The sequence below is a fragment of the Leucoraja erinacea genome, chromosome 14, assembly GCF_028641065.1.
Source record: "Leucoraja erinacea ecotype New England chromosome 14, Leri_hhj_1, whole genome shotgun sequence".
NCBI classification, from domain to species: Eukaryota; Metazoa; Chordata; class Chondrichthyes; order Rajiformes; family Rajidae; genus Leucoraja; species Leucoraja erinaceus.
This window is the reverse complement of record NC_073390.1, coordinates 24,509,261-24,535,185: the sequence shown is the minus strand read 5'-3', so window position 1 is coordinate 24,535,185 and position 25,925 is coordinate 24,509,261. Positions and strand designations below refer to the sequence as shown.

The 25,925-nt window shown below is 47.3% G+C and overlaps 1 protein-coding gene across 1 annotated transcript in view; it reads right to left on the bottom strand.

Moving 5' to 3' along the window:
• slc2a2 (solute carrier family 2 member 2) overlaps positions 1-24,717 on the bottom strand; it is a 31,565-nt gene extending 6,848 nt beyond the window's left edge. Inside the window, exons 1-7 of the mRNA XM_055645845.1 lie at positions 24,634-24,717; positions 17,925-18,017; positions 15,617-15,810; positions 13,056-13,180; positions 10,804-10,919; positions 7,984-8,146; positions 2,065-2,252 (exon numbers count right to left, since the gene is read on the bottom strand). Of these exons, the coding sequence (XP_055501820.1) occupies positions 2,065-2,252; positions 7,984-8,146; positions 10,804-10,919; positions 13,056-13,180; positions 15,617-15,810; positions 17,925-18,017; positions 24,634-24,669 (915 nt within the window). The 5' untranslated portion in view covers positions 24,670-24,717. The remainder of the gene's footprint in view (positions 1-2,064; positions 2,253-7,983; positions 8,147-10,803; positions 10,920-13,055; positions 13,181-15,616; positions 15,811-17,924; positions 18,018-24,633) is intronic.
• Positions 24,718-25,925: the final 1,208 nt, after the last annotated feature.

Genomic DNA, 25,925 nt, shown 5'->3' with positions numbered 1-25,925 from the left:
TTTCACTAACACACCATTGAATGGGGAGATGTTTTAACTCTAGTCCGGCAGGGGGGACTGGTGTGTCTGAGCCAGAGGTTGCATGTTCAAGTTGCATTGCAGTCCACTATTCAGCTCAAGGGTCAACAGTGTGTCCTTGTCATATCAACCAACAATGGAACAATTAAATTCTTACTTGCTGCAGATTAACAGGCCCATAAGTGCAATAACACGCAGATAAATATATACTAATCAACAGCACAGTAAATTAATAACCATAACTGTAATCACAATAGTGCAAAAACTAAAGTCCATAGTGCAACCAAAGACACAGTCCATTGAAGGTCACTGTTGCTGAGGTTAGTGTTGTGCAGTGTTTGAAGAGCCTGATGGTTACTGTGAAGAACCTGATCTTGAACCTGGAGGACACGGTTCTCAAGCTCTTGATGGTGGCAGCAAGATGAGAGCGTGCCAGTGGCTGGTGTGGGTCTCTGATGATGCTGGCTGCCTTTTTGAGGCAGTCTCCTGTAGATCCCTTTGATGGTGGGGAGGTCAATACTCGTGATAGACCCTGCATTGTTCACCAGCTACCCCTCCACGAAGGGAGTGCTGCCCTGTCATACCACCCTCTCCGTGTGTCACCCTGCCTGCCGTCTCTCAGGAAAGTCTTACCGATCCCGCACTTGAAGAGGGTTCCACGTGAAATTAAGGTCAATATTTCCACCTCAAAGGCAGATTATCTGAGCATTCCCTACTTGCTGCATTTGTTATCTTGTTATTCAACAGTTAGCAACGTGGTTTTGGCATCATTACCGGCAAAAGACATTCTTGGCTCTAAAGCCCTCTGGGATGAAGGTACTCCACTGGTGGAGGTCTATGATTACTAATTTACTGATACTAATAAATGCCTTCAATAAGTAACTTCATTAACTGCTGTCGGCCAAAGTTTAGTTTAGTTTAGATATACAGCATGGAAACAAGTCCTTCTGCCCACCGAGTCCACACCAACCATCGATCACCCGTTCACACTAGTTCTACGATATTCCACTTTCTCATCCACTCACTACAGGAAATTTACAGAGGGCCAATTAACCGACAAACCCGCTCATCTTGGGAGTGTGGGAGGAAGCCGAAGCACCCGGAGGAAACCCACAGCGTCACAGGGAGAATGTGCAAACTCCACATGGACAGCACCCGTGGTCAGGATTGAACCCAGGTCTCTGTTGCTGTGCCACTGTGGGTGGGTTGGTCAGATAGGGAAAAAATGAGCCAGATGACCCATTTTCCATCTCCAGATTGATTTACTGCTGGAGTGATATAACCCCCGGTTAATAGATCAGATTGGAGATAACAAAATCAGCCAATTATTTACAGGCATTATAAATCCAGCCAAACGCACACAAATGTATTCTTTTCAGCAAATAAATGCTCTTCACATGGGCTCCTAACACTGATATTGGTTTATTATTACGTTTAGGTTTATTATTGTCACATGTACAGTGAGGTACAGTGAAAAGCTTTGTTTTGCATGCTATCCAAACAGATCAGATAATACATAAATACAATCAAGTGAAAGTCAAATAAGCTGAGGGGTGATACAGAATGCAGAATACAGTTCTCAGCATTGTAGTGCATCAGTTCCCCTCTCACCATGGGAGTGTTTGATGGGATGGTGTGGAGGGATCTTCACTCGGTGTCTGATCCCAGGAGTGTGCGATGGGACAGTGTAGAGGGAAGCATCACTCTGTATCTAATTCTGGGAATGTGTGATGGGATGGTATGGAGGGAGCTTCACTGTGTGTCGGACCCTGGGAGTGTGTGATGGGGGTATACAAAAATGCTGGAGAAACTCAGCGGGTTCAGCAGCATCTATGGAGCGAAGGAAATAGGCAACGTTTTGGGCCGAAACCCATGGGTTTCGGCCCGAAACGTTGCCTATTTCCTTCGCTCCATAGATGCAGCTGCACCCGCTGAGTTTCTCCAGCATTTTTGTGTACCTTCGATTTTCCAGCATCTGCAGTTCCTTCTTAAACAGTGTGTGTGATGGGGCACTGGTTCCCATAAGCCCGTGGCGAGTTCACTCACGGCGTTGATTCCAGAGAACTGCTGGGAGATGTGCAGCATCAGGGCGACGGTGATGGGTTGTCGGTAGTTGGGCGAGCGGAACAACTGGCTGATGGAGACCTTCGGCACCTTCTCAATCTCCTCCTTCTCCTTCTTCATCTCCGCCATCTGCTTCTCTATGTCCGAGCTCCCAAGGAGTCTGCGCAAGGCTGTAAAGGATGACAGGTCAACATTGACTCACCGAGGATGCCTCGTGTGCATGAAACGGCCAAACTAACAGGACACTTGGCTCAAGATGCGTGCAAAAGAAAAATACCACTGGAAACTTGAAAAATCAAAACTGATTTCACTGGAAATACTCAGCAGGTCAGGCAGCATCTGTGGGGAGAGGGGGTGGGGGAGAAGAGGGACAGCATCTCAAGTTGCTGAACTTGCATCAGATTTGGGAAATGTTTCGTACAGTGATTTTGATTTGTACAACGTGCTGGTATTGATTTATTATTATAGAGCCAGAGTCAAACAGCACGAAAACTGGCCCTTCTGCCCAAATTGCTGACCAAGAAGCCCATCTATACTAGTCCCATCTGCCTGCATTTGGCCAATATCCCCCTCACATTTCCCATCTATGTATCTGTCCAAATGTCTTTTAAATGTTATAGTACTTGTCTCAACTATCTCCCCTGACAGCTCGTTCTATATACCCACCACACTCTGTGTGAAAATGTTACCCCTCAAATTCCTATTCAACTTTTTCCCCTCTCACCTTAAACCTACGCCCTCGAGTTCTTGATTCCTCTACTGAGGGTTTAAGACTCTGTGCATTCATCCTATCTATTCCCCTCATGATTTTATACACCTCTATGAGATCTCCCCTCAGCACCAAGAATAAAGTCGCAGTCTGCCCAACCTCTCCCTATAGCTCAAGCACTCAAGTCCTGATAACATATTTTTGAATCTTCTCTGCACTCTTTCTAGCTATTTGTCACTATCCAAACAGATTAGATAATGCTATAGATGAATGCAGTCATGCCAAGCATTATTGCAAATGGTTGAGAATATTGCAAAAGAGAAATATACCAGAGTGCAGAAGATAGCTCCTCAGCATTTAGATGGATGGATAGAGATGGAGAGGTCTGTGATAGTGTGGGAGATTAAATGCCGTCACTCTGGTAGCTGGTGCTATTCGTTGAGGGTTTACAGCCTTCAATAAAGTGCTTCTCCATCTGCAGTTTGCTTTGATGACTAGAAAGGCGACTAGGGTGACCCAATGACAAAGTGGTAGAGTTGCTGCCTTACAGCCACCAAAGACCCGGGCTCGATCCAGGCTATGGGTGATGTCTGCACTGAGTCTGCACATTCCACCTGTGACTGCGTGGGTTTTCTTCGGGTGCTCCGGTTTCCTCCCACACTCCAAAGACATGCAGGTCTGTGAGTTAACTGTCGTTGGTAAAATTATGAATCATTCCGAGTGTGTAGGGTAGTGCTAGTATACGGGGTGATCGCTGGTTGATGCGGACCCGGTGGGCCAAAGGGCCTGTTTCTGCACTGTATCTCTAAAGTCTAAAGTAACGTCGAAAGAAAGAATCCCATGTACCCTCCAGTAGTGTATGAGAGAGAATGAAACTGGGGCAAGTAAAGGCACAAAAGATTACCAGGAGGAGCTGTAGACAGTACAAGAACTGTACAATTATATGGAATTTAGCACCAGATCTGGAAGAGTGTAATCTGTCCCAAAAGATGAGGTGCTGTTCTTCTTGGTTATGTCGAGCTGCTTGGATTAGGGTGGCAATGATGCTGTGAACATATGCTTGCTTATTCATTGCTTATTCATTTGCAGAACTTTCCCAACAAGACAACAGAAACATCCTCTGTCAACACACTCTTTCACTTTCATGTTCTATTCCTGCACAGTCGATGGGATGGGCATTGGGTCAGTTACTGGTAGAGTATTCCAGAGGGTGGGAAGAATGACTGACAATGTATGTGCCAAACACGATGCCAAGTTAAATGTATCTGCTCTCCCTGCACGCGATTGATAGCCCTCCATTCCCTGCATATCCAAGTGCCTATCTAAAAGTCTCTTAAACACCACTATTATATCTGCCTTCACCACCACCCCTGCCAGTACGTTCCAGGCACCACCATCCTCTGTGTAAAATTGTAAGTTGTCCCTAGTGCGCAGGACAGTGCAAGTGTGTGGGTGATCACTGGTCAGTGTGGACTCAGTGGACCGAAGTGCCTGATTCCAGGCTGTATCTCTAAAATCTAAAGTCTAAAGAAAGAATCCCACATATCTTCCAGTAGGATATGAGAGAGGAATGCATTGATATGCTTGCCTAATTCAGTTGGGTCATTGTATAAGAGTAGGGTCATGATGCAGATTTATAGGACCTTGGTCAGGCCACATGTGGAAGTATAGTGTGCAGTTCTGGTTGCCTCATTACAGGAGGCTTTGGAGAGGATTCAGGAGGTTTACCAGAGTTCTGCCTGGATTAGAGGTCATTAGTTACAGGGAGAGGTTGGACGGATTGTTTTATCTGGAACATCAGAGGTTGCAGTTAGAACTGGTAGAAACATAAAATGATGAGAGGCATAGACAGCGTAGACAGTCAGAACCATTTTCCCTAGTGCGGTAATTCACAGACCATAGGGCATAGCTTTAAGGTGAGAGTGGTAATGTTTAGAGGAGACGTGCAGGGCAAGTTTGGTGAGTGCCTGGAAAGTGCTGCCAAGGGTGATGGTGGAGACGGATATGATAGTGGTGTTTAAGGGATTTTTAGACATTCACAGGAAGGATATAGATTATGTGTAGGCAGAGGAGATACATTTAAGTTGGGATCATGTCCGGCACAGGCATTGTGGGCTGAAGGGCCTGTTCTTGTGCCAAGTTCTATGTACTGAGAGGTCAGGTTTCCACAGCAGGAGCTGGGGAACTTAAATTCAGTTCCTCAAATCATCGCAAATTCAAACTAGGAATGATCTTGATATGGTGGGTGGTCTGCCCTCAGCCCTTGGTGGTTCAGCCTCCACACAAAGCAATCCTCACCCAAACTGGTTCACTTGAGGTGACTTCACAACATTCTCCAGCAGTGGGAATGTTGTGGTCACCACAAGTGAACCAGTTTGGGTGAGGATTGCTTTGAACACAGAAACAGGTCCTTCAACTAATCTAATCCACCTGTCTATATAAATACTCCCTCACCTGTGTATACCTGCCAGGTTTCGGCTGCCCCTCCTCTTTTGCAGTGTTTTCTCCCTCCTCTCTCCACTACCCCACCACCCCCCCACCAAAGAAGGGTCACAGCCCAAAACATCACTTCTCCTTTTTCTCCGTAGATGCTGCCTGACCAGCTGAGTTACTCCAGCGTTTTGTGTCTATCCTCGTCATTCTGGTGTAGTTGATGACAGACTAATTGAGTTGACAGAAGGAATTCACAGGCTGACTCACGTACGTACACATTCAGGCGCGGACAAGTTTTTTTTCTAGAAGGTTCCACCCCACCCTCTGCCCTACCTCCGACAAGCCCCCGTGCTCTGCCAATCAGGGGGGTGAGAGCACAGAACGACAGACAATCTAGATTCAGTTAGATAACTAACCACACTGTCCCGTCCCGTGATGCACTGTCAACGCATCCAATACGTCAATGTCGTCACCTTGGCAACCAGCACCAACATGGATTTAAGGCTTCAAAAGAATGTTGCGTGCTGAAGGATAATTGCAGTCTAGAGATTGCTGGGAAGTGACTTGTCATTTGTGAGTGTTTAGCCGATATTCTGAGCTCTCTCGCCGAGAGGTTTCCGACTGACTTTAACACTCAGGCAGCATCTCTGGAGAAAAAGAATAGGTGACGTTTCGGGTCGAGACCCTTCTTCAGACCAAGAGTCTGGGGAAAGGGAAAGGAAAGGATATAGATAGTGATGTCGGGAGATATAGGTTCTATATGTCTGAAAACTGTATCATCCAGGTTCAGGAACAGCATCAGGCTATTACACACAGCAACGAATAAGCTCTGAGCTCTGAACTGCAAAGGACTATATTATTGTTGCACTATATTTGTTATTTATTGAACTTTTTTTTCCTCTTCCCCCGTTATGTACTATGTTTATATATTTACCTATTTTGTTGTGCTGCAGCAAGTAAGAATTTCATTGTCCCATCCGAGACATATGACAATAAAACACTCTTGACCCACTTGTCTATAGACACACACCAATGCACAGGAATACACAATTCAGCAGCTTCTAGTTGAGGCAGGTACAGTAACATCATTCAACAGACACCTGGACAGGCACATGGGCAGGAAACATTTAGAGGGTTCTGTGCCAATCGCGGGCACATGTGACTACCTGGGATTGGGGAAACTTGGTCGGCATGGGCAAGTTGGGCCGAAGGGCCTGCTTCCATGCTATATTACTAAGACTCTAAATGGGACTTGCTTAGATGAGGTAATTTGGTCGGCGTGGATGAGTTGGGCTGAAGGGCCGGTTTCCCTGCTGCATGACTCGGTGACAAACTTGCAACAGGTACACACAGAACTGTACCAGGAAATACTCAGACAATACCGAACCACACATCTACGCACAAAGTCGTCACCACACGACAGAAAAAGAATGGGAAGACGTAAAGGAACAGATTGATGCACCACCCACAGATGTACGCACACAGACACACCCCCACAGACACACCCCCACAGACACACCCCCACACAGGTGTATCTACCCATGTAATTTACCGTCACCCCCCACCCACCCTCTGCTGTAGTCGGCAAGCCTCTCCTGCTCAGCCAGTGAGAGTGGAGAGTGTGGACTATCAGCAGCAGGTGTGATTCACCACCCTCCACACCTATATAATATTATGGGAGGCATAGATAGTGTAGACGATAGACAATAGGTGCAGGAGTAGGCCATTCGGCCCTTCGAGCCAACACCGCCATTCAATGTGATCATGGCTGATCATCCCCAATCAGTATCCCGTTCCTGCCTTCACCCCATATCCCCAGACTCCGCCATCTTTAAGAACCCTATCTAGCTCTCTCTTGTAAAGTATCCAGAGAATCGGCCTCCACCGCCCTCTGAGGCAGAGAATTCCACAGACTCACAACTCTCTGTGAGAAAAAGTGTATCCTCATCTCCGTTCTAAATGGCCTACCGCTTATTCTTAAACTGTGGCCCCTGGTTCTGGACTCCCCAACATCGGGAACATGTTTCCTGCCTCTAGCGTGTCCAAACCCTTAACAATCAATAAGATCGCCTCTCATCCTAAACTCCAGAGTGTACAAGCCCAGCCGCTCCATTCTCTCAGTGTATGACAGCCCTGCCATCCCGGGAATTAACCTTGTAAAGCTACGCTACACTCCCTCAATAGCAAGAATGTCCTTCCTCAAATTAGGGGATCAAAACTGCACACAATACTTCAGGTGTGGTCTCACTAGGGCCCTGAACAACTGCAGAAGGATCTCTTTGCTCCAATACTCGACTCCTCTTGTTATATAGAGACAGTCAGAACTCTCCCCTCTCCCCTCCAAGGTGGAAATGTCAAAGACTAGAGGGCAGAGCTTTAAGGTGAGTGGGGCTAAGTTTAAAAGAGATGTGCGGGGGAAGCTTATTTTACTAAGCTTATTGGTGGGTGCCTGGAACATGCTGCCAGGGGTAGGGGTGGAGCCAGGCATGACAGTGGTGTTTAAGATGCTTTGGTTAGGCAGAGAATGGATGGATATGGATTATGTAGAGTTAGATTAGAATTAGTCTAGGCATCAGGTCCGGCACAGGCATTGTGGCACAAAGGGCCTGTTCTATGCTGTAATGTTCTATGTTCTATGTTCTGAGATCCCACAATCATCAGCTTGAACACAATTCTTTGTCACTGGAGAAACCAGAGCCCTTTTGGGGAGAGGTTGGCCTCCCCTTGCCTCCACCCTCTCCTCCCCGCCCCTCACTCACCCTTCTTGGCTGCTTCTTCTTTGCCGAGCTTGATGTAGAGGTAGCGCGGACTCTCCGGGCAGAAGGGCAGGAGGAGTGACTGCAGGATGGCGGGCGCTCCCGACAGCCCGAGGAGCAAGGGCCAGAGCCGGTCGTTTCCCAACAGGGAGCTCAGGCCGATCACCTGCCGGACACACGAGCAGAGGCGGTCAACTTACTGATGTCCACCGATGTCCATCCAACCTCGACCAACGACAGAAGGTCAAGATGACGTTGGAGATCTTCTGCCTGCTCCTGTCCCAATGCCACAGGATTCGACAAGTCCCCAGATCCACCTGTTCCCCCAACATATTCCCTGCTGCCTCCCAAAACTGAAAATATGAGAATACTCTTGACAATACTCCTTGGGATAGGTTGGATAGGCTGGAACCTTTTTCTTTGGAGCCTGAGGGGTTACCTTATTGAGGTGTTCAAGATCACTAGGGGCATGGATAAAGTGAACACTCACAGTCTTCTTCCCAGGGTAGAGAGTTCGAAAACTAGAGGGCACAGGATTAAGATGAGGGGAGAGATTTGAGAGGGACCTCAGTGGTAACTTTTCCAGGACACAGTGGCACAGCGGTAGAGTTGTTGCCTTAGAGCGCCAGAGATGCGGGTTGGATCCGACTATGGGTGGTGCTGTTTGTACGTTCCCTTGTAGGTCCCTTGCAGTCAGAAACAGGTGAATTGATCATGGGGAACAAGGACATGGCAGACCAATTGAATAACTACTTTGGTTTTGTCTTCACTAAGGAAGACATAAATAATCTGCCGGAAATAACAGGGGACCGGGGGTCAAATGAGATGAAAGAACGGAGTGAAATCCAGGTTAGCCGGGAAGTGGTGTTAGGTAAATTGAATGGATTAAAGGCCGATAAATCCACAGGGCCAGATAGGCTGCATCCCAGAGTCCTTAAGGAAGTAGCCCCAGAAATAGTGGATGCATTAGTGATAATTTTTCAAAACTCTTTAGATTCTGGAGTAGTTCCTGAGGATTGGAGGGTAGCTAATGTAACCTCACATTTTAAAAAGGGAGGGAGAGAGAAAACGGGGAATTACAGACCAGTTAGTCTAACGTCGGTAGTGGGGAAACTGCTAGAGTCAGTTATTAAAGATGGGATAGCAGCACATTTGGAAAGTGGCGAAATCATTGGACAAAGTCAGCATGGATTTATGAAAGGTAAATCATGTCTGAGGAATCTTATAGAATTTTTCGAGGATGTAACTAGTAGAGTGGATAAGGGAGAAATAGTGGATGTGTTACATCTGGACTTTCAAAAGGCTATCGCCAAGGACCCACATAAGAGATTAGTATGCAAACTTAAAGCACACAATATTGGGAGTTCAGTACTGATGTGGATAGAAAACTGGCTGGCAGACAGGAAGCAAAGAGTAGGAGTAAACGGGTCCTTTTCAGACTGGCAGACAGTGCCTAGTGGGGTACCGCAAGGCTTGGTGCTGGGACCCCAGCTATTTACGATATATATTAATGATTTGGATGAGGGAATTGAATGCAACATCTCCAAGTTTGCAGATGACTCAAAGCTGGGGAGCAGTGTTAGCTGTGAGGAGGATGCTAGGAGGCTGCAAGATAATTTGGATAGGTTGGGTGAGTGGTCAAATGCATGGCAGATGCAGTATAATGTGGATAAATGTGAGGTTATCCACTTTCGTGGCAAAAACAGGAAAGTAGATTATTATCTGAATGGTGGTCGATTAAGAAAAGGGGAGATGCAACGAGACCTGGGTGTCATGGTACACCAGTCATTGAAAGTAGGCATGCAGGTGCAGCAGGCAGTGAAGAAAGTGAATGGTATGTTAGCATTCATAGCAAAAGGATTTGAGTATAGGAGCAGGGAGGTTCTACTGCAGTTGTACAGGGTCTTGATGAGACCACACCTGGAGTATTGCATACAGTTTTGGTCTCCTAATCTGAGGAAAGACATTCTTGCCATAGAGGGAGTACAGAGAAGGTCCACCAGTCCGATTCCTGGGATGTCAGGACTTTCATATGAAGAAAGACTGGATAGACTCGGTTTGTACTTGCTAGAATTTAGAAGATTGAGGGGGGATCTTATAGTAACTTACAAAATTCTTAAGGGGTTGGACAGGCTCGATGCAGGAAGATTGTTCCCGATGTTGGGGAAGTCCAGAACAAGGGGTCACAGTTTAAGGGTAAGGGGGAAGTCTTTTAGGACCGAGATGAGAAAAATATTTTTCACACAGAGTGGTGAATCTCTGGAATTCTCTGCCACAAAGACCAGTTCATTCGCTATATTTAAGAGGGTATTAGATGTGGCCCTTGTGGCAAAGGAGATCAGGGTGTATGGAGAGAAGGCAGGTACGGGATTCTGAGTTGGTTGATCAGCCATGATCATATTGAATGGCGGTGCAAGCTCGAAGGGCCGAATGGCCTACTCCTGCACCTATTTTCTATGTTTCTATGTTCTCCCTGTGACCATGTGGATTTTCTCCGGTTTCCTCCCATGTGCCACAGACGCACAGGTTTGTAGGTTATTTAGCTTCTGTAAATTTTCCCTTGTGTGGAGGTGAGATCTGGTGTATGGGGTGATCGCTGGTTGGGGTACCAACCGGAGGGGTAATGAGGTGCCACACCGGGTCACCTCCCGTACCAAGCCCGAGGGTAAGAAGGTGCTATACCAGGTCCCCCCCCCCCCCCCCATACCCAACCCGGGTAACAAGCTGCCACACCTAGTCATCCCCTGTAACAACCCCAGGTGTAACGAGGTGCTACACTGGGTCACCTCCCGTTCCCAGCCCGGGGTTAACAAGGTGCCATACCTGGCTCAGAAGGATCCCGGTAACGATGGCCAGCTGGTGAATTGTACCCAGCGCTCCACGTAAGTTGGTGGGCGAGATCTCTCCGATGTACATGGGCACCAGCCCGGACAACAGCCCTGCAAGGGGTGGAGAAGAGCTTGGTTGGTGGTGTGTGAAACATCTGAACCTCTGCAATCCAATGACCTGAAACACACTCGTGCTGAAGGTGGTGACCAGGTGGGGGTGTCGGCCCATCCCCGCACTGAGTGCTGCATTCTGCACGGATGTAGACCTCATCTCCCACAGCTGAGGGACATTCAGAGCTCTGGGCATCGTTCAGGTCATCTGTACCTCGAAGTCACCAAGGAGAAGAGCATTCCTCCTTACCCCTCACAGAGACCACCCCACCCTACGGCGAGCTGCCCATTTCTCCTTCACCACCCTCCCCCATTGCCCCTCCTGTCTGTCCCCTAACCACCATTATCCCACCTTCTCATACGTTCTAGGAGCAGAATTATGCCATTCAGCCCATCAAGTCTACTACATTCAATCATGGCTGACCTATCCTTCTCTATCAACCTCATTCACTGCCTTCTCCTCATAACCCCCGATACCGTTACCAATCAATAATCCGTCAATCTCCGCCTTACAAATATCCATTGATGGCCTCCATGTGTAGGCAATAAATTCCGCCTACCTCGCGTGTCCGAGAATGGCCCTGGTCCACCCCTTTTCCCGATAGTGAAAACATCCTTAGAGGGTTCACTAAACCGTGATTTTTCACTATTCAGTAAGTTGTCCTCCCCTTCAGCTTTCCAAATCCTTAACGGTTTTACTTAAAGACCTCCTCTTTAAAAAGTAAAGTTTTCTTTACTTTTTATTGTATTTTTTAGTTTACTTTTTTGCTTTTTGTTTTCCATTCCGAATTATTTTCCTTTCATTTTCACTTTGTTTTAATTTACTTTTACTCTCACCCATACTTCCTCCCTCCAGCTTTACGTTTCACTCCTCCTCTCCTTCCCAAATACCATTTTGTCTCCTTTTCACCTTTGTCATGATCAACACCCGCAATGACAATCTGTTCTAAACCTCCCCCCGTTCACAGGAACTTGCCAGGCTTTGCCCACCCCTTCTGACTTTATTCCAGCCTTCTGAACACCCCCCCCCCCCCCCCCCCCCTACTCCATCAGTCCGAAGAATGTCCAGACCTTAAAAACGTGTTTTGCCCATTCCATCCATGAATATGCTGCCTGGACTACTGAGTTGCTATTGACCTGTTAACATTCCTTAAGCAATTTGTGTTTTGTCAAGATTCCAGTATTTGCAGTCTTGTGCGTGCTGTGTGTGTGGTGTGTGTGTGTGTGTGTGTGTGTGTGTGTGTGTGTGTGGGTGTGTGTGTGTATTTGTGTGTGTGTTCGTGTGTGGTTCAATCTACGCACGCCTCGCTCTTTCTATCTATCTCTCTCACTCAAAGTCACTTTTGCTGGACAACCTCCAGGGGTTACTGAGATAATTCGGAATGGAAATCACTGGCCCTCGGCTAGTGCAAGCATCCAAGTTGTCTCACTGATCAGCTAATGACAGATTTTTGGAAGGATGAGGGGGACCTCTGAAACCTACTGAAAAATGAAAGACCTGAATAGAGTGGACATGGACAAGATGTTTCCACTAGCGAGAGAGTCTAGGACTAGAGGGTTATGTTTCAGGATAAAAAAAAGTGCCTTTAGAATGGAGATAAGGAGGAATTTCTTCAGCCAGAAGGTGATGAACCAGTGGAATTAATTGCCACAGACGGCTGTGGAGGTCATTTTTAAAGCAGAGATTGACAAGTTCTTGATTAGAAAGGACGTCAAAGGATATGAGGAGAAGGCAGGTAAATGGGATTGAGAGAGAAAGATAGATCAGCCTTGATTGAATGGTGCAGTCTCAATAGGTCAAATGGACTAATTCTGCTCCTATGTATTAAGATCATGATATTATTTCCTGTTGTCTGCTCCAAGCATAAACACAATGGGCTATCTTCCCCCTCTCGCCCAACATACCCACCCTCTCTAACTTCTACTCCCCTCACCCATCTTTCCCATCCCCTTCCTCTCACCCAACTCCCCCCCCACCCCTCCCACTCAAGCTCTTCCCCACCCACTCCACCTGCCCGTCATTCACACACTCCTCCCATTGTGCCCCTTCCCCCCACTCTTCCCATCTGACCGCCCACCTGTCTATGGTCACAAGGCAAAGCTTCCCACGGTTCCCCGGAACCTAAACCACTTTACCACAGTAGATGCCAGTGATGGCCCTGCCGACGATGATCAGGATGTGCGCAGGTCCCATCTTGGCCAATCCCATCAGTAGCGCACCAGCTATCGCCAGGATGTTGAGAACCTTCATCGCCTTCAGTCTGGAAGAAGGACAAAATGTGGGCATTACTGGGACGCCCTTCAGGCCAGAGATATGGCAGAGACATGGCAGATGCAGTATAATGTGGATAAATGTGAGGTTATCCACTTTGGTGGCAAAAACAGGAAAGTAGACTATTATCTGAATGGTGGCCGATTAGGAAAATGCAACAAGACCTAGGTGTCATGGTACACCAGTCATTGAAAGTAGGCATGCAGGTGCAGCAGGCAGTGAAGAAAGCGAATGGTATGTTGGCATTCAGAGCAAAAAGATTTGAGTATAGGAGCAGGGAGGTTCTACTGCAGTTGTACATGGTCTTGGTGAGAGCACACCTGGAGTTTTGCGTACAGTTTTGGTCTCCTAATCTGAGGAACATTCTTGTCATAGAGGGAGTACAGAGAAGGTTCACCAGACTGATTCCTGGGATATCAGGACTTTCATATGAAGAAAGACTGGATAGACTCGGCTTGTACTCGCTGGAATTTAGGATAAGAGAGGATCTTATCGAGAAATATAAAATTCTGAAAGAATTGGACAGGCTAGATGCAGGAAGATTGTTCCCAATGTTGGGGAAGTCCAGAACAAGGGGTCACAGTTCAAGGATAAGGGGGAAATACTCCAGGCCCGAGATTCACAAACATTTTTTCACACAGATAGTGGTGAATCTATGGAATTCTCTGCGACAGAAGGCCCAGTTGAGGCCAGTTCATTGGCTATATTTAAGAGGGAGTTAGATGTGGCCCTTGTGGCTAAAGAACCTCAAACCATCAGGGGGTATGGAGAGAAGGGATGTGGTACGGGATCAGAGTTGGCCAATGATCATCAGTATGATCATATTGAATGGCGCCAGGATGCTCGAAGGGCCGAATGGCCTTCAGTCTCCTGACAAAATTTGGGCATTTCTGGGTTTCCCTTCAGGCCAGAGATATGGCAGAGTCATGGCAGACGGGTGATACCTGGACTTTCAAAACCCCAGCCACAGGTGTTCCTCCAAATCCTCCACACCCTTCCTGTAATGGTGCGACTACAACAACACGCTGTACGCCCAACCTGCCGTGACGAATGTACGAGAGAAATTCCCAGCTGAAATCATGCAAAGGAACCATCCTAACCAACAACTAGAGAGTGGTTCTAAGCTACTATCTACCTCATTGGAGACTCTCAGACTATCTTTAATCAGACTTTACTGGACTTTATATGGCACTAAATGTTATTCCCTTTAGTATGCTTCTGTGAATAGTATGATTCTAATAATGGCTAGTCTCGCTGAATTAGGACTGGTTAACACATCGAGAAATAAAAAAATTCTTTTCACTGTACAGGCTAGTACATATTGTTCCCAATGTTAAACCAAACTAAAGGGGTGAAGCTTTATGAATAAGGGGGAAGTACTTAGGACCGAGATATACCAAACATTTGTTCATTGCTTAGGGTGTAACCTGTTGATTCCTGCCTAGGAGGTTTGGTTCCGCCGTTTTGGAGTATTGAGGTAGTTAGTCTGGCCTTGCCATTACAAGATCAGGGGGTATGAGAGAAGGTTTTGGACGAGGATACCTGCAGAGGTGGTTTACTAGAATGATGCCTGGATTAAAGGGTGGATGTTGGACAAACTTGGATTGTCTTTTCTGGAATGCCAAGACCAACTCTTATCTTCCTGCATGTGATACATTCCCTGCACAGCCACATGCCTATGTAAAAGCCTCTTACATGTTACTATCGTATCTCCCTCAACCACCACCCCCAGCAGTGCGTTCAAGGCACTCACCATCCTCTGTATAAAAAACTGGCCCCGGATATCTCCTTTAAACTTTGTGCCTCTCACCTTATAGCTATGCCCTCTAGTCTTTGACATTTCCACCCTGGGAAAAAGGTTCCGACTCTCTACACTGTATGCCTCTCATAATTTTATATACTTCTATCAGGTCGTCCCCCAACCTCTGGTGTTCCAGAGAAAATAGTACATCTGTCCAACCTCTCCCAGTAGCTTATACCCACTAATCCAGGCATCAAACCTCCTCTGCACCCTTTACAAAGCCTCCAGATCCTTTCTTTTCTACGGTTACATACATTGTTGGTTTGGGAGATGCTGTTGGTGAAGTGTGGATGAGTAACAGCAGTATCTGTTGTAGATGGACAACTGCAAATGCTCCTTAATCCTATCACCAACTAGAGAGCGGTCCAAAGCTACCATCTACCTCACTGGAGATCATTGGACTATCTTTAATCAGACTCTACTGGACTTTTATCTTGTACTAAATGTTATTCCCTTAATCCTGTATCTGTACACTGTGGGCGGCTTGATTGTATCCGTTTATAGTCTTTCCGCTGACTGGATCGCACACAACAAAAGCATTTCACTGTACCTCGGTACACGTAATAATAAATTAAACTAAACGCAAGATGTTGTACACCGTGCGCTGGTTGTGCGGGAACGTACCTGCCCAGCCTGTCCGCCAGATATCCAACAAAGAAGGATGAGAACATGCCCCCGATGCAGAAGATGGCGACGGAGAGAGTCCAGTAAACCACCACCAGGCGGTCCTTCGGCGCGTTGGCCCCTTGCGTGAGATTGCCAGCCCCAGTCGCGTTCTGGGCAACATGCAGAACCTGAGCATAATGTCTCTCGATAACCTACAGAGCAGAATGAGAGTTACCCCTCATACGAGAAACAGCCTTCAGCGCCCGGCTCTGATCCAGGGGGAAATGAAGCCTACACACATGCACCATCAAGTTCAAGTTTGTTACATTTATTGTCACATGCACCAACTGGTAGTGAGATTTGAGTTACCATACAGCCATACAAATAAAAAGAACACAATACACGTTAGAGCTTAACATGAACATCCGCCACACAGTGGAATTAACATTTCCCACTGTGAGGGAAGGCAATAAAGTTCAGTCATCTTCCTCTTTGTTCACCCGTGGTCAGGGCTCTGGAATTGCTCTACCTATTGTAGTTGAGTTTGACTTGATTGCATTTATGTGCGGTATTATCTGATCCGTTTGGATGGCATGCAAAACAAAGCTTTTCACTGTACCTCAGTACACATGACAATAATAAACCCAAGCCAACCAACCTGTAACCATGTTCACAGCTGATGCTTGATTCATGTAGGAACAAACTGATTATTACACCAAAAGACACAAAGTGCATTTATAACTCAGCAGGTCAGGCAGCATCTATGGAGGATATGAATAGGTTGTAGCGGTGCCTGCTAGCACACGCAGAGATCGAACCTGGTGTTCAGAACCCGCGGTCACGTGATTCGGGAGGGGGTGCTTTTCGCGTGGTTTTTCACTTGAGCGCGTTAGTTCAGCGCTGACCACCGTTGTGGGCAGACGTGTCTGAAGAACCTGTATACTGGATATCAAACTTTTGAATAAAGATCTGTTGAAAACCCCAGTAGTCCTTTCTCAGACCACTAAAAGGTGATATTTATTTAGTCTGAAGAAAGGTCTTGTCCCGAAAAGTCACCTATCAATGTTCTCCAGAGATGCTGCCTGACCCACTCCAGTAATTTGTGCCCCCTTGATGCTTGGTTAACTTCTTGATTTAAACAGGGAAACAGACCCGGGGAAACAGGACTAGAAATATTGTGCCTCTGAGCACCCTCTGACCCCCACCCACACCCTTCCGTGACTGGCACGAAGTCCAGAGCAGAAAGAAGCCAAGCAGTACTAACTGGCACCCACATCCCTTGTCCTTCTTGATGCCAGAGCTGGTCTGAGAGATGCTGTCTGGGTATGAGGCAGGAGGAACTACAGACACTGGAATCTTCAGCAAAATCCTAAGTGCTGCAGGAACCCATGTGAACATAGAGTGGATGTGTAGAGAAGGTTTCCAGTAGAATCATATAGAGTGGAAATAGGCCCTTCAGCCCAACTTGCCAACACCAACCAACATGTCCTGCCTGCCTTCGTTTGGCCCATATCCCACTAAACCGGTCCTATCCATGTACCTGTCTAAATGTTTCTTAAATGCTGTGATTGTACCTGCTTCAACTATCTCCTCCGACAGCTGGTCCCATACACCCACCGCTCTTTATATAAAAAAACGTACCCCTCAGGTTCCTATAAAATCTTTCCCCCCTCACTTTATACCCATGTCCTCTGGTGCAAGAGACACTGTGTGTCTACCCGATCTACGTAGTGGGAGAGTCTAGGACCAGAGGGCATAGCCTCAGGATAAAAGGTATTCTTTAGAATGGAGACAAGGAGGAATTATTTAGCTGGAGGATGGTGAATCGTTCCAATTCATTGCCACAGATAGCGGTGGGGTCCAAGTCATTGAGTATTTTTAAAGTGGGGATTGATACGTTATCGATTAGTAGGAGCGTCAAAGATTATGAGTAGAAGGCAGGAGAATGGGGTTGAGAGGGAAAAATAGATCACCCATGATCGAATGGCTGAGTAGAGTCGATGGGCCGAATGGCCTAATTCTACTCCTAGGTCTTAAGGATTTATGAACAGGCGATCGATGGTCGGTGTGGCATCAGTGGGTCAAAGGGCCAGTTTCCATGCTCTATCTCTAAACTAAACTAAACTCAGTGGGTCAGGAAGCACAGGTGATTTTGGCCTTTTTGGCTTGGGATCCTTCTTCAGTCTGAAACATCACCTATTCAATCTCTCTACAGATGCTGCCAGACTCGCTGAGTTCCTCAAGCATTGAGTGTTTTGATTGACATCTCGGTACCCTGCGAACTACAGAGGAAGCCCAGTGATGGTCCACTCCAGAGCGAGCTTACCTCCTGGGGAGCGTTGATGACTCCAGTGCCATAACCAAACTGTAGGGATCCCAGCACGGCGGTGAAGACGGAGAAGAGCAGGAGGCCGGAGGGCTGCGGGGAGAGAGGAGCACACATTAGACATCGACACCGCGGGGCAGGCAGAGCCTGTAGTAACAACTGCAAGGGGGTGGAAAGGAGGAGGATTCAGGGACATCCTCTCATCAGTAAGAGAGTGGCCCTGCTCTCCCAATTACTGTATCTCATTGGAGACCCTCGGACTATCTTTAACCAAACTTTACTGAATTATAATTTGAAATGCAGTAAAGTCCCATTAAAGATGGTCTGAGGGCTACCAATGATCGGAGGTCAGAACCACTCTTTCGTTGGTGATAGGATGGTTCAGTTACCTGATTACAGCTGGGATGAAACTGTCCCTGAATCCAAGGGATCCTTCTTCGGACTGATGGTTTTTTCTTCAGACCCTCTTTGCTGTCATAACCTGTTGATGACTTTCCAATCTTCCCGTGCCCCAACTATCCTGTCCCAGCCCACTCCCCCAACCAGCCCAGCACAGACCAGCATGAATTGCGAGGTCTTTACACCGAGTCAAACTCACTAGCTCGGCAAGGCAGAAACCCAGAGCATGTCAATGTGCAAGGATGAACAAAACCAGGAGAGCCTTGAGATATTGGAAAGATAAGCAAGTTGCCTGAGGAACTCAGCGGGTCAGGCATCATCTGTGGAGGCAGAGGGGTATTTTGGGTCAGGACTGAGTTAAAGTCATAGTCACATAGCACAGAAACAGGCCCTTCGGCCCAAATCATCAGTGCTAATCTAAGCTAGTCCCATTTGTCCGTTAAAAAAAAGTGCTGGAGTAATGCAATGGGTCGGGCAGCATTTCTGGAGAACATAGATAGGTGACATTTCGAGTCTTCAGACTGAAAGAATAGGGGAGAGAAAACTGGAAATAAGAGGTAGGGGCGGAACAAGGGGTCCCAACCCGAAATATCATCTGCCCACATTCACCAGTGGTGCTGCCTGACCCACTGAGTTACTCCAGCACATTGTGTCTTATTTTGTAAACCCACATCTGCACTTCCTTCATTCACCATTTGCCTGGGACTGGCCCATATCCCTCTTCCAGTTGTTCGCTGAAGATTCCAGTATCTGCAATGTCTCGTGACTCTGGAAATGGGATGCTGATGAGGTTTGCAGAGTACAGCAAAGGTCACATTCCTAGGCAAGTGGATGTGAGTCATCATCAGACACTAATGCCACATTCCACATGTGCACCTACATTATTGATATATTTCCTGTAGTCATACCTTCAAATCAAGTCGAACAGGAAACAGGAGTCTGGGAGTGAGTGACTGGTATGTTTTAGCTGGAGTCACAAAGAACTGCAGATGCTGGTTTACCAAGAAAAAAAGATACGAAGTGTTGGAGTAATTCAGTGGGTCAGGCAGCATCTCTGGAGAACATGGATAGGTGCGGTTTCAGATCAGGGCCCTTCTTCAGACTGCAGAAAGGTGAACCCTTCTGGATCAGACCTGGACAATCCATGGACTGTGTGAAGCTAATATTGACCAACCCGCATTCGAAGTTAACTGTTTTATACTCTGGGTTAGATTCCAGATAATGCTGGAGTATTGCATACAGTTCTGGTCACTCCCGTTACAGGAAGAATATCGAGGTTTCAGAGAGGGTTCAGAAGAGGTTTATCAGAAAGCTGCCTGGATTAGATATTTGCTGTAAGGACAGGTTGGGCAAACTTAGATTGTTTTCTCTGGAACGTCCTGATAGGGGTATATACAACTAGGAGACACACAGAACGAAGCGGTAGACAGTTAGATCCTCTAATGTCAAGGACTAGAGGGCATAGCTTTAAGGTGGAGAGGGGGCAAAGTTGAAAGAAGATGTGCGGGGCAAATTATTTGTTACATTTTTGTGATGGTGATGGGTGCCAAGGGTGGTGGTGGAGGCAGATATGATAGTGGCATTTAAGAGGCCTTTAGATAGGCACATGGATATGCAGGGAATGGAGGGATATGGATCACGTGCAGGTAGGGGAGATTAATTTTACTTGGCATCATGTACAGCATAGTTATTGTGGGCCGAAGGGCCTGACTGTGCTATATATGTTCTATGGTGCATTTTGTCCTGGATTTCCTTTGCATCAAGCTCAATGGAGGTTTAATCCCATTGAACCAGCTACAGGAGGCTGATTTTTGCCTCTACAGATAACCTTTCATTAAATAACTACCCTTCATAACATTTCCCACACAGGCAGACCCTTCTACAGGGCATCTGATCTTCATTGTTGATTAAAAAATAAACTGCTATTGGAACTCAGCAGGTAAGATGGTATCTGCGGAGGAAATAGACAGATGACCTTTTGGGTCGGGTCTTCAGTCTGAGGGTGGTCAGAAGGGCCTGTTATTGTGCTGTGTGTGACTCTGACTGGTTGTGACCCAGGAAGTGGACAGTGCCACCACACTCAGAGACTTGTCAATTCCACCCACCCCCAACTCTCTTGGCAAGTTGCCCCTCAGGGACAACTCTGTGTCTGGCCACAGAGGGCGACACTAGTATCTTGCCCTCCACAGATGCTGCCTGACCCGCAGAGTTCCTCCAGCACTTGATCTTTGCTCAGGATTCCAGCATGTGCAGTCTCTTGTGTAGGAAGGAACTGCAGATGCCGGTTTAAACCAAAGATAGACACCAAAAGCTGGACTAACTCAGCGGGTGAGGCAACATTGCTGGAGAGAAGGAATGGGGGACGTTTCGGGTTGAGACGCTTCTTCAGACTGAGAGTCAGAGGGAAGTGAGTATAGATATGGAAGTGAAAGGTGTGAAAACGGCAGATCAAAGCAGATGCTGTTCAAGGTAATGTAGACGTTCATTATTTGCTGAGGGGAAGATGACAACGAGGCATACAAACAGTAAAATTAATCAGAAGGACAGTGAAACTAGTGGGAGAATTGTGGTGGGGGAAGGACTGAGAGAGAGGGAAAACAAGTGTTACTTGTAATTAGATAAATCAATATTCATACCGGGGTTGTAAGCAGCCCAAGTGAAATATGAGGTGCTGTTCCTCCAATTTGTGTTTGGCCTCACTCTGACAATGAAGGAGGCCCAGGACAGAAAGGTCAGCGGGGGAATGGGAGACGGAGTTAAAGTGTTTACTGACCGGGAGGTCACGTAGACCTAGGCAGAAACAATCGCCCAGTCTACGCTTGCCGATATACAGTCCACACCTGGAACAGCGGATACCGTAGATGAGGTTGGAGGAGGTGCAAGGGAACCTCTTCCTCGTCTGGAAGGACTATCGGGGTCTTTGGACAGAATCAAGCAAAGATCCTATACTTTGGAATCAAGGGATGGGGTATAGTGACTAGTGTTGCATCTAGAGATGCTGCCTGTCCCGCTGAGTTACTCCAACTTTTTGTGTCTACATTGATCAATTAATTGGGCCTTTGGCCTTTACCGCTAAACTTACACACAGAGAAACAATGCTCTCAGTATAAATACAAGTCTTCTCTGGAGGCTCTCCTATGAATACTGACACGCCTTTGGAGAAGGGTGCTGATTGGGGATGATCAGCCGTGATCACATTGAATGGCGGTGCTGGCTTGAAGGGCTGAATGGCCTACTCCTGCACCTATTGTCCATCTCTAGTAATGCTGAGGCACTTCCAAGAGTCAATTATATACTATCCAATCCATATAAATATAGAATGTGTCCTATAAATACAGAGATCCTACCATGGCTCTCTCAGTCTCATTATATCTCTCTCACACACACACATTTATTTATTTCTCTCATACTCTCACACATTATTTATTTATCACACACACACACACAGAGATTTCCTACTTCGTTATTGATGTTGGTTGGTATCGGTTTCTTATTGTTATGTGCACCGAGATACAGTGAAAAGCTTTTGTTTGCATTCTCTCTAATTAAATCAGATCACGTAATACACGAGTTCACCCACGAGTCCAAACACAATTACACAGGCATTGCAAAGAGAACAATCCTAGCGTGTGGAATAGTTTTCAGTGCTGAAGGGTTACAGATAGAGAAAAAGAGCAAAGTCCACAATGAGGTAGGTTGGAAGATTGGGACTACGACCTAACTTATGGAAAGACTATTCAGTAATCGGATAACAGCGGGAAAGAAGCTGTTCCTGAATCGGGTGGTACGTGCATTCAGGCTTTAGTACCTGTGGGGAAGGAAGGGGAGAAGAGGGAATGGCGGGTGTGAGTGGTCCTTGATTATGTCGGCTGTTTTACTGAGGCAGCGTGAAGTGTAGATGGAGTTTACCGACAGTCTCCCAGGTATTCCTGCAAATACAGACACACTCCCGGAGAACCCCTATAAATACTGCCATGGTATCAACTGTTGACTCTACACACTTCCAAGCAAACCCTACAAATAGGGACACATTCACACTCACTCTTTTCTGTGCACCCCTCCTAACCCTGGTGTGAACACATATTTTCCACTAGCCTACCCCTCTCCCCCCCCCTCCCTCCTGCCCCCTTCCACCCACATCCTTCCCTCCAGCTTTACATTTCACTCCTACTCGTCTCTCCTCATCTGACACCCTTGTCTCCTTTTTCCCCTCCCCTGACCTTTTCCAGATTTCCCCCCCCCTCCTCCCACTCCATAAGTCTGAAGAAAGGTCCCAACCCAAAACGCAGCCTGTCCATTCATTCCACAGAAGCTGCCCGACCTACTGAGTTCCTCCAGCACTTTGTGCTTTTCTCAAGATTCCAGCATCTGCAGTCCCTCGTGTCTCTCATATGCTATACACACCGATGAACTGCCTGCAAAGAGGCACTCTCTGGGAAATGCAGAGTTTCAGTTTGTGCATTTGACATTGGCAATCATTTGCACCAGTGAATATAAATGGTGTGATTAGCTGGTGTGACGTGTAGAAATCTGCACAAGAATTATGTCACTGGGTTCGTGTCAGGAAGGTGACTGGTATTCACATGGCAGTTAATTAGGATCCTGGAGAATTGTTATAATTTACAGATGACTTCAAGGATTTTTCCAGTTATTAGCGTCCAGAGTGCATGGCTTTAAGGTGAGAGGAGGGAAAGTTTAAAGGAGAACTTAAAGGATCATAAAATAACGAGAGACACAGGGAAGCAGACAGTCAGAACCTCCTTCCCCAGGGTGGAACTTTCACCCAAGCCCAAACATCTGCTTGTTGGCTCAATATATGACACAAACTGCTGGAGTAACTGAGTAGGCCAAGCAACATCTCTGGAGAACATGGATAGGTGACGTTTAGGTCAGTTCAGTTTATTATTGTCACCTGTACCAAGATACAGTGAAAAACTTTTTCAGTCATAGAGTCATACAGTGTGGAAAGAGGCCCTTCATCCCAACTTGCCCACATTAGCCAACATGTCCCATCTACATTAGTCCCACCTGCCCAGGTTTGGCCCATTTCACTCTAAACCTGTCCTGTCCATGTACCAATGTTTCTTAAATGTTGCGATTGTCCCAGCTTCAACTACCTCCTCTGGCAGCTGTTTCCATACACTCACCATCCTTTGTTGGGGGGGAAAAAATTCCCCCCTCAGGTTCCTGTTAAATCCCCAACCCCCCCTCACTTGAAACCCTCTTCCTCTGGTTCTAGGTTCCCCTACTCTGGTCAAGGGGTGAGTGCATTTACCCTCTCTATACCTCTCATGATTTATACACCTCTATAAGATCACCGTTCGTGTTCCCTATAGCTCAGGCTTTGAGTCCTGGCAACATCCCCCTAAATCTTCTCTGCACCCTTTCGAGCTTAACAACATCTTTCCAATAACATGGTGCCAAAACTGAACAGATTTTCTAAATGTGGCCTCGGTAACGTGTTATGCAACTGCAACGTGACCTCCCAACTTCTATACTCAATACTTTACTTTTTGTTGGGTGCTATACAGTCAGTGAAATGATTACAATCAAGCCATCCACAGTGTATGGATACCGGATAAAGGGAATAACGTGGAGTGCAAGATAAAGTCCAGTAAAGTCTGATTAAATATAGTCCGAGTGTCTCCAATGAGGTAGACGAGAGGTCGGGACCGCTCTCTAGGTGGTGATAGGATGGTTCAGTTCCCTGATAACAGCTGGGAAGAATTTCTCCCCGAATCTGAGGGATTCTTCTTCAGACCGATGGTGTTTTCTTCAGACCCTTCCTATGGGTGACTGTCCAAGCCTGGCCCGGTACTCCATTAGAAAGTAGACCGGCACCCGCTGTAGCGCTGAGGGAGCGCCGCCGTGTGGGAGAGGGGCTGAGCTAGCGCGACAACATTGGCGGGACTGAGGGAGCGCCGCATTATAGAGAGTAGGACTGAGGGAGCGCTGTAGTGAAGGACAGTACCGAGGGAGCGCCGCACTGACTGAGGGGCAGTTCTCAAGGACCGCCGCACTGATTTAGGAGCACTACTAAATCTATCGACCTCACCGGCTCATCCATTCCTCTCCAACACTTATCTTCATCTCAAGGAAAGTCCCGGCAGCGTTGGACAACCTGGACAACTTTGGGACACTTTTAGGCAACTTTGGGAAACTTTGAGCCACTTTCAGAAAGTTTGGGCAACTTGGGGTAACTCGGAAGGAACAACACTGGGGGGGGGAGGGGAGATCTTTGGGGGGAACGGGAGAGTGCCCTCCCCGGGGGTGCAGTCTCCGTGTCCCGGGATACCCGCTGCCTCCTTACCTTCTGCGATCCCGCATCTTGGCTGCGCTTTTCCATCTCGGCTGACACCGCTGCAGGTGCCGGGGGGAGGAGCGGACGCCTCAGCTGCCAACGCTGGCAATTTAAGTGCCGGAGAGGGGCCGCCCCTTGTGGGGACGGCTTCCCCGGCCTATTGACTCGATCATTACACAATCTCCTCCTGCTGGCGTGAGTGTGTACAAGGTGCGCGTCATAGAGCTGTACAGCACGGAAACAGGCCCTTCGGCCTACCTTGTCCATTCTAGACTAGTCACATTTTACCTGCACTGCGAAAACTAGCCATCGAAACCCTTCCTATCCCACCTGTTCTGACCATCAGTCTGAGTCTCGATCACCCATTCCTTCTCTCCAGAGATGCTGCCTGTCCTGTTGAGTTACTCCAGCATTTTATGTCTATCTTCGGTGTAAACCAGCATCTGCAGTTCCTACCTATACTATACAATACAATACAATACAATACTAAACCGTTTATTTGTCATTTGAACCTCACATGAAGTTCAAACGAAATTTGGTTTCTGCAGCCATACAAGAAAAGAACCAAGACACACACCAACACAATTCACACAAATATCCATCACAGTGAATCTCCTCCTCACTGCGATGGAAGGCAAAGTCTTGTCTCTCCCCTGCTCTCCATTCCTCTCCCGAAGTCAAAGTCAAAGCCCCCGGGGGGCGCTAGCAAGTCCCAAGGCCACTTAAAGCCGCGCCGGGCGATGTAAGGCCCTGCTCTGGGTCCCGATGTTGGAGCCCCCGGCGGGCGCTAGCAAGTCTGCGGCCATTTAAAGCCGTGCCGGGCGATGTAAGGCCCCGCTGCAGGTCACTCTCAACCCCGCAATTCGAGTGGGAGAAGTCGCCATTGCCGGTGCCCCGCAAAGCGGTCTCCCGCCGGGGACCCGCGAGCTCCCGGTGTCACCATCCACCGGAGTCGGGTCGCAGCAGCGACCCCACTTGTTATCAGGCAACTGAACGATCCTATCACCAACTAGAGAACAGTCCTGTCTTCCCATCTTCCTCATTGGACACCCTCGGACTATCTTTAATCAGACTTTACTGGACTTTATTTTGCACTAAACATTATTCCCTTATCCCCTTATTCCTGTCTGTACGGAGTTTGTACGTTCTCCCCGTGACCGCGTGTTTTTCTCCGGGTGCTCCGGTTTCCTCCCACACTCCAAATACGTTCAGCTTTGTAGGTTAATTGTCTTTAGTAAATTATAAAAATTGTCCCTAGTTTGTAGGTTAATGTGATCACTGGCCACTGCAGACTCGGTGGG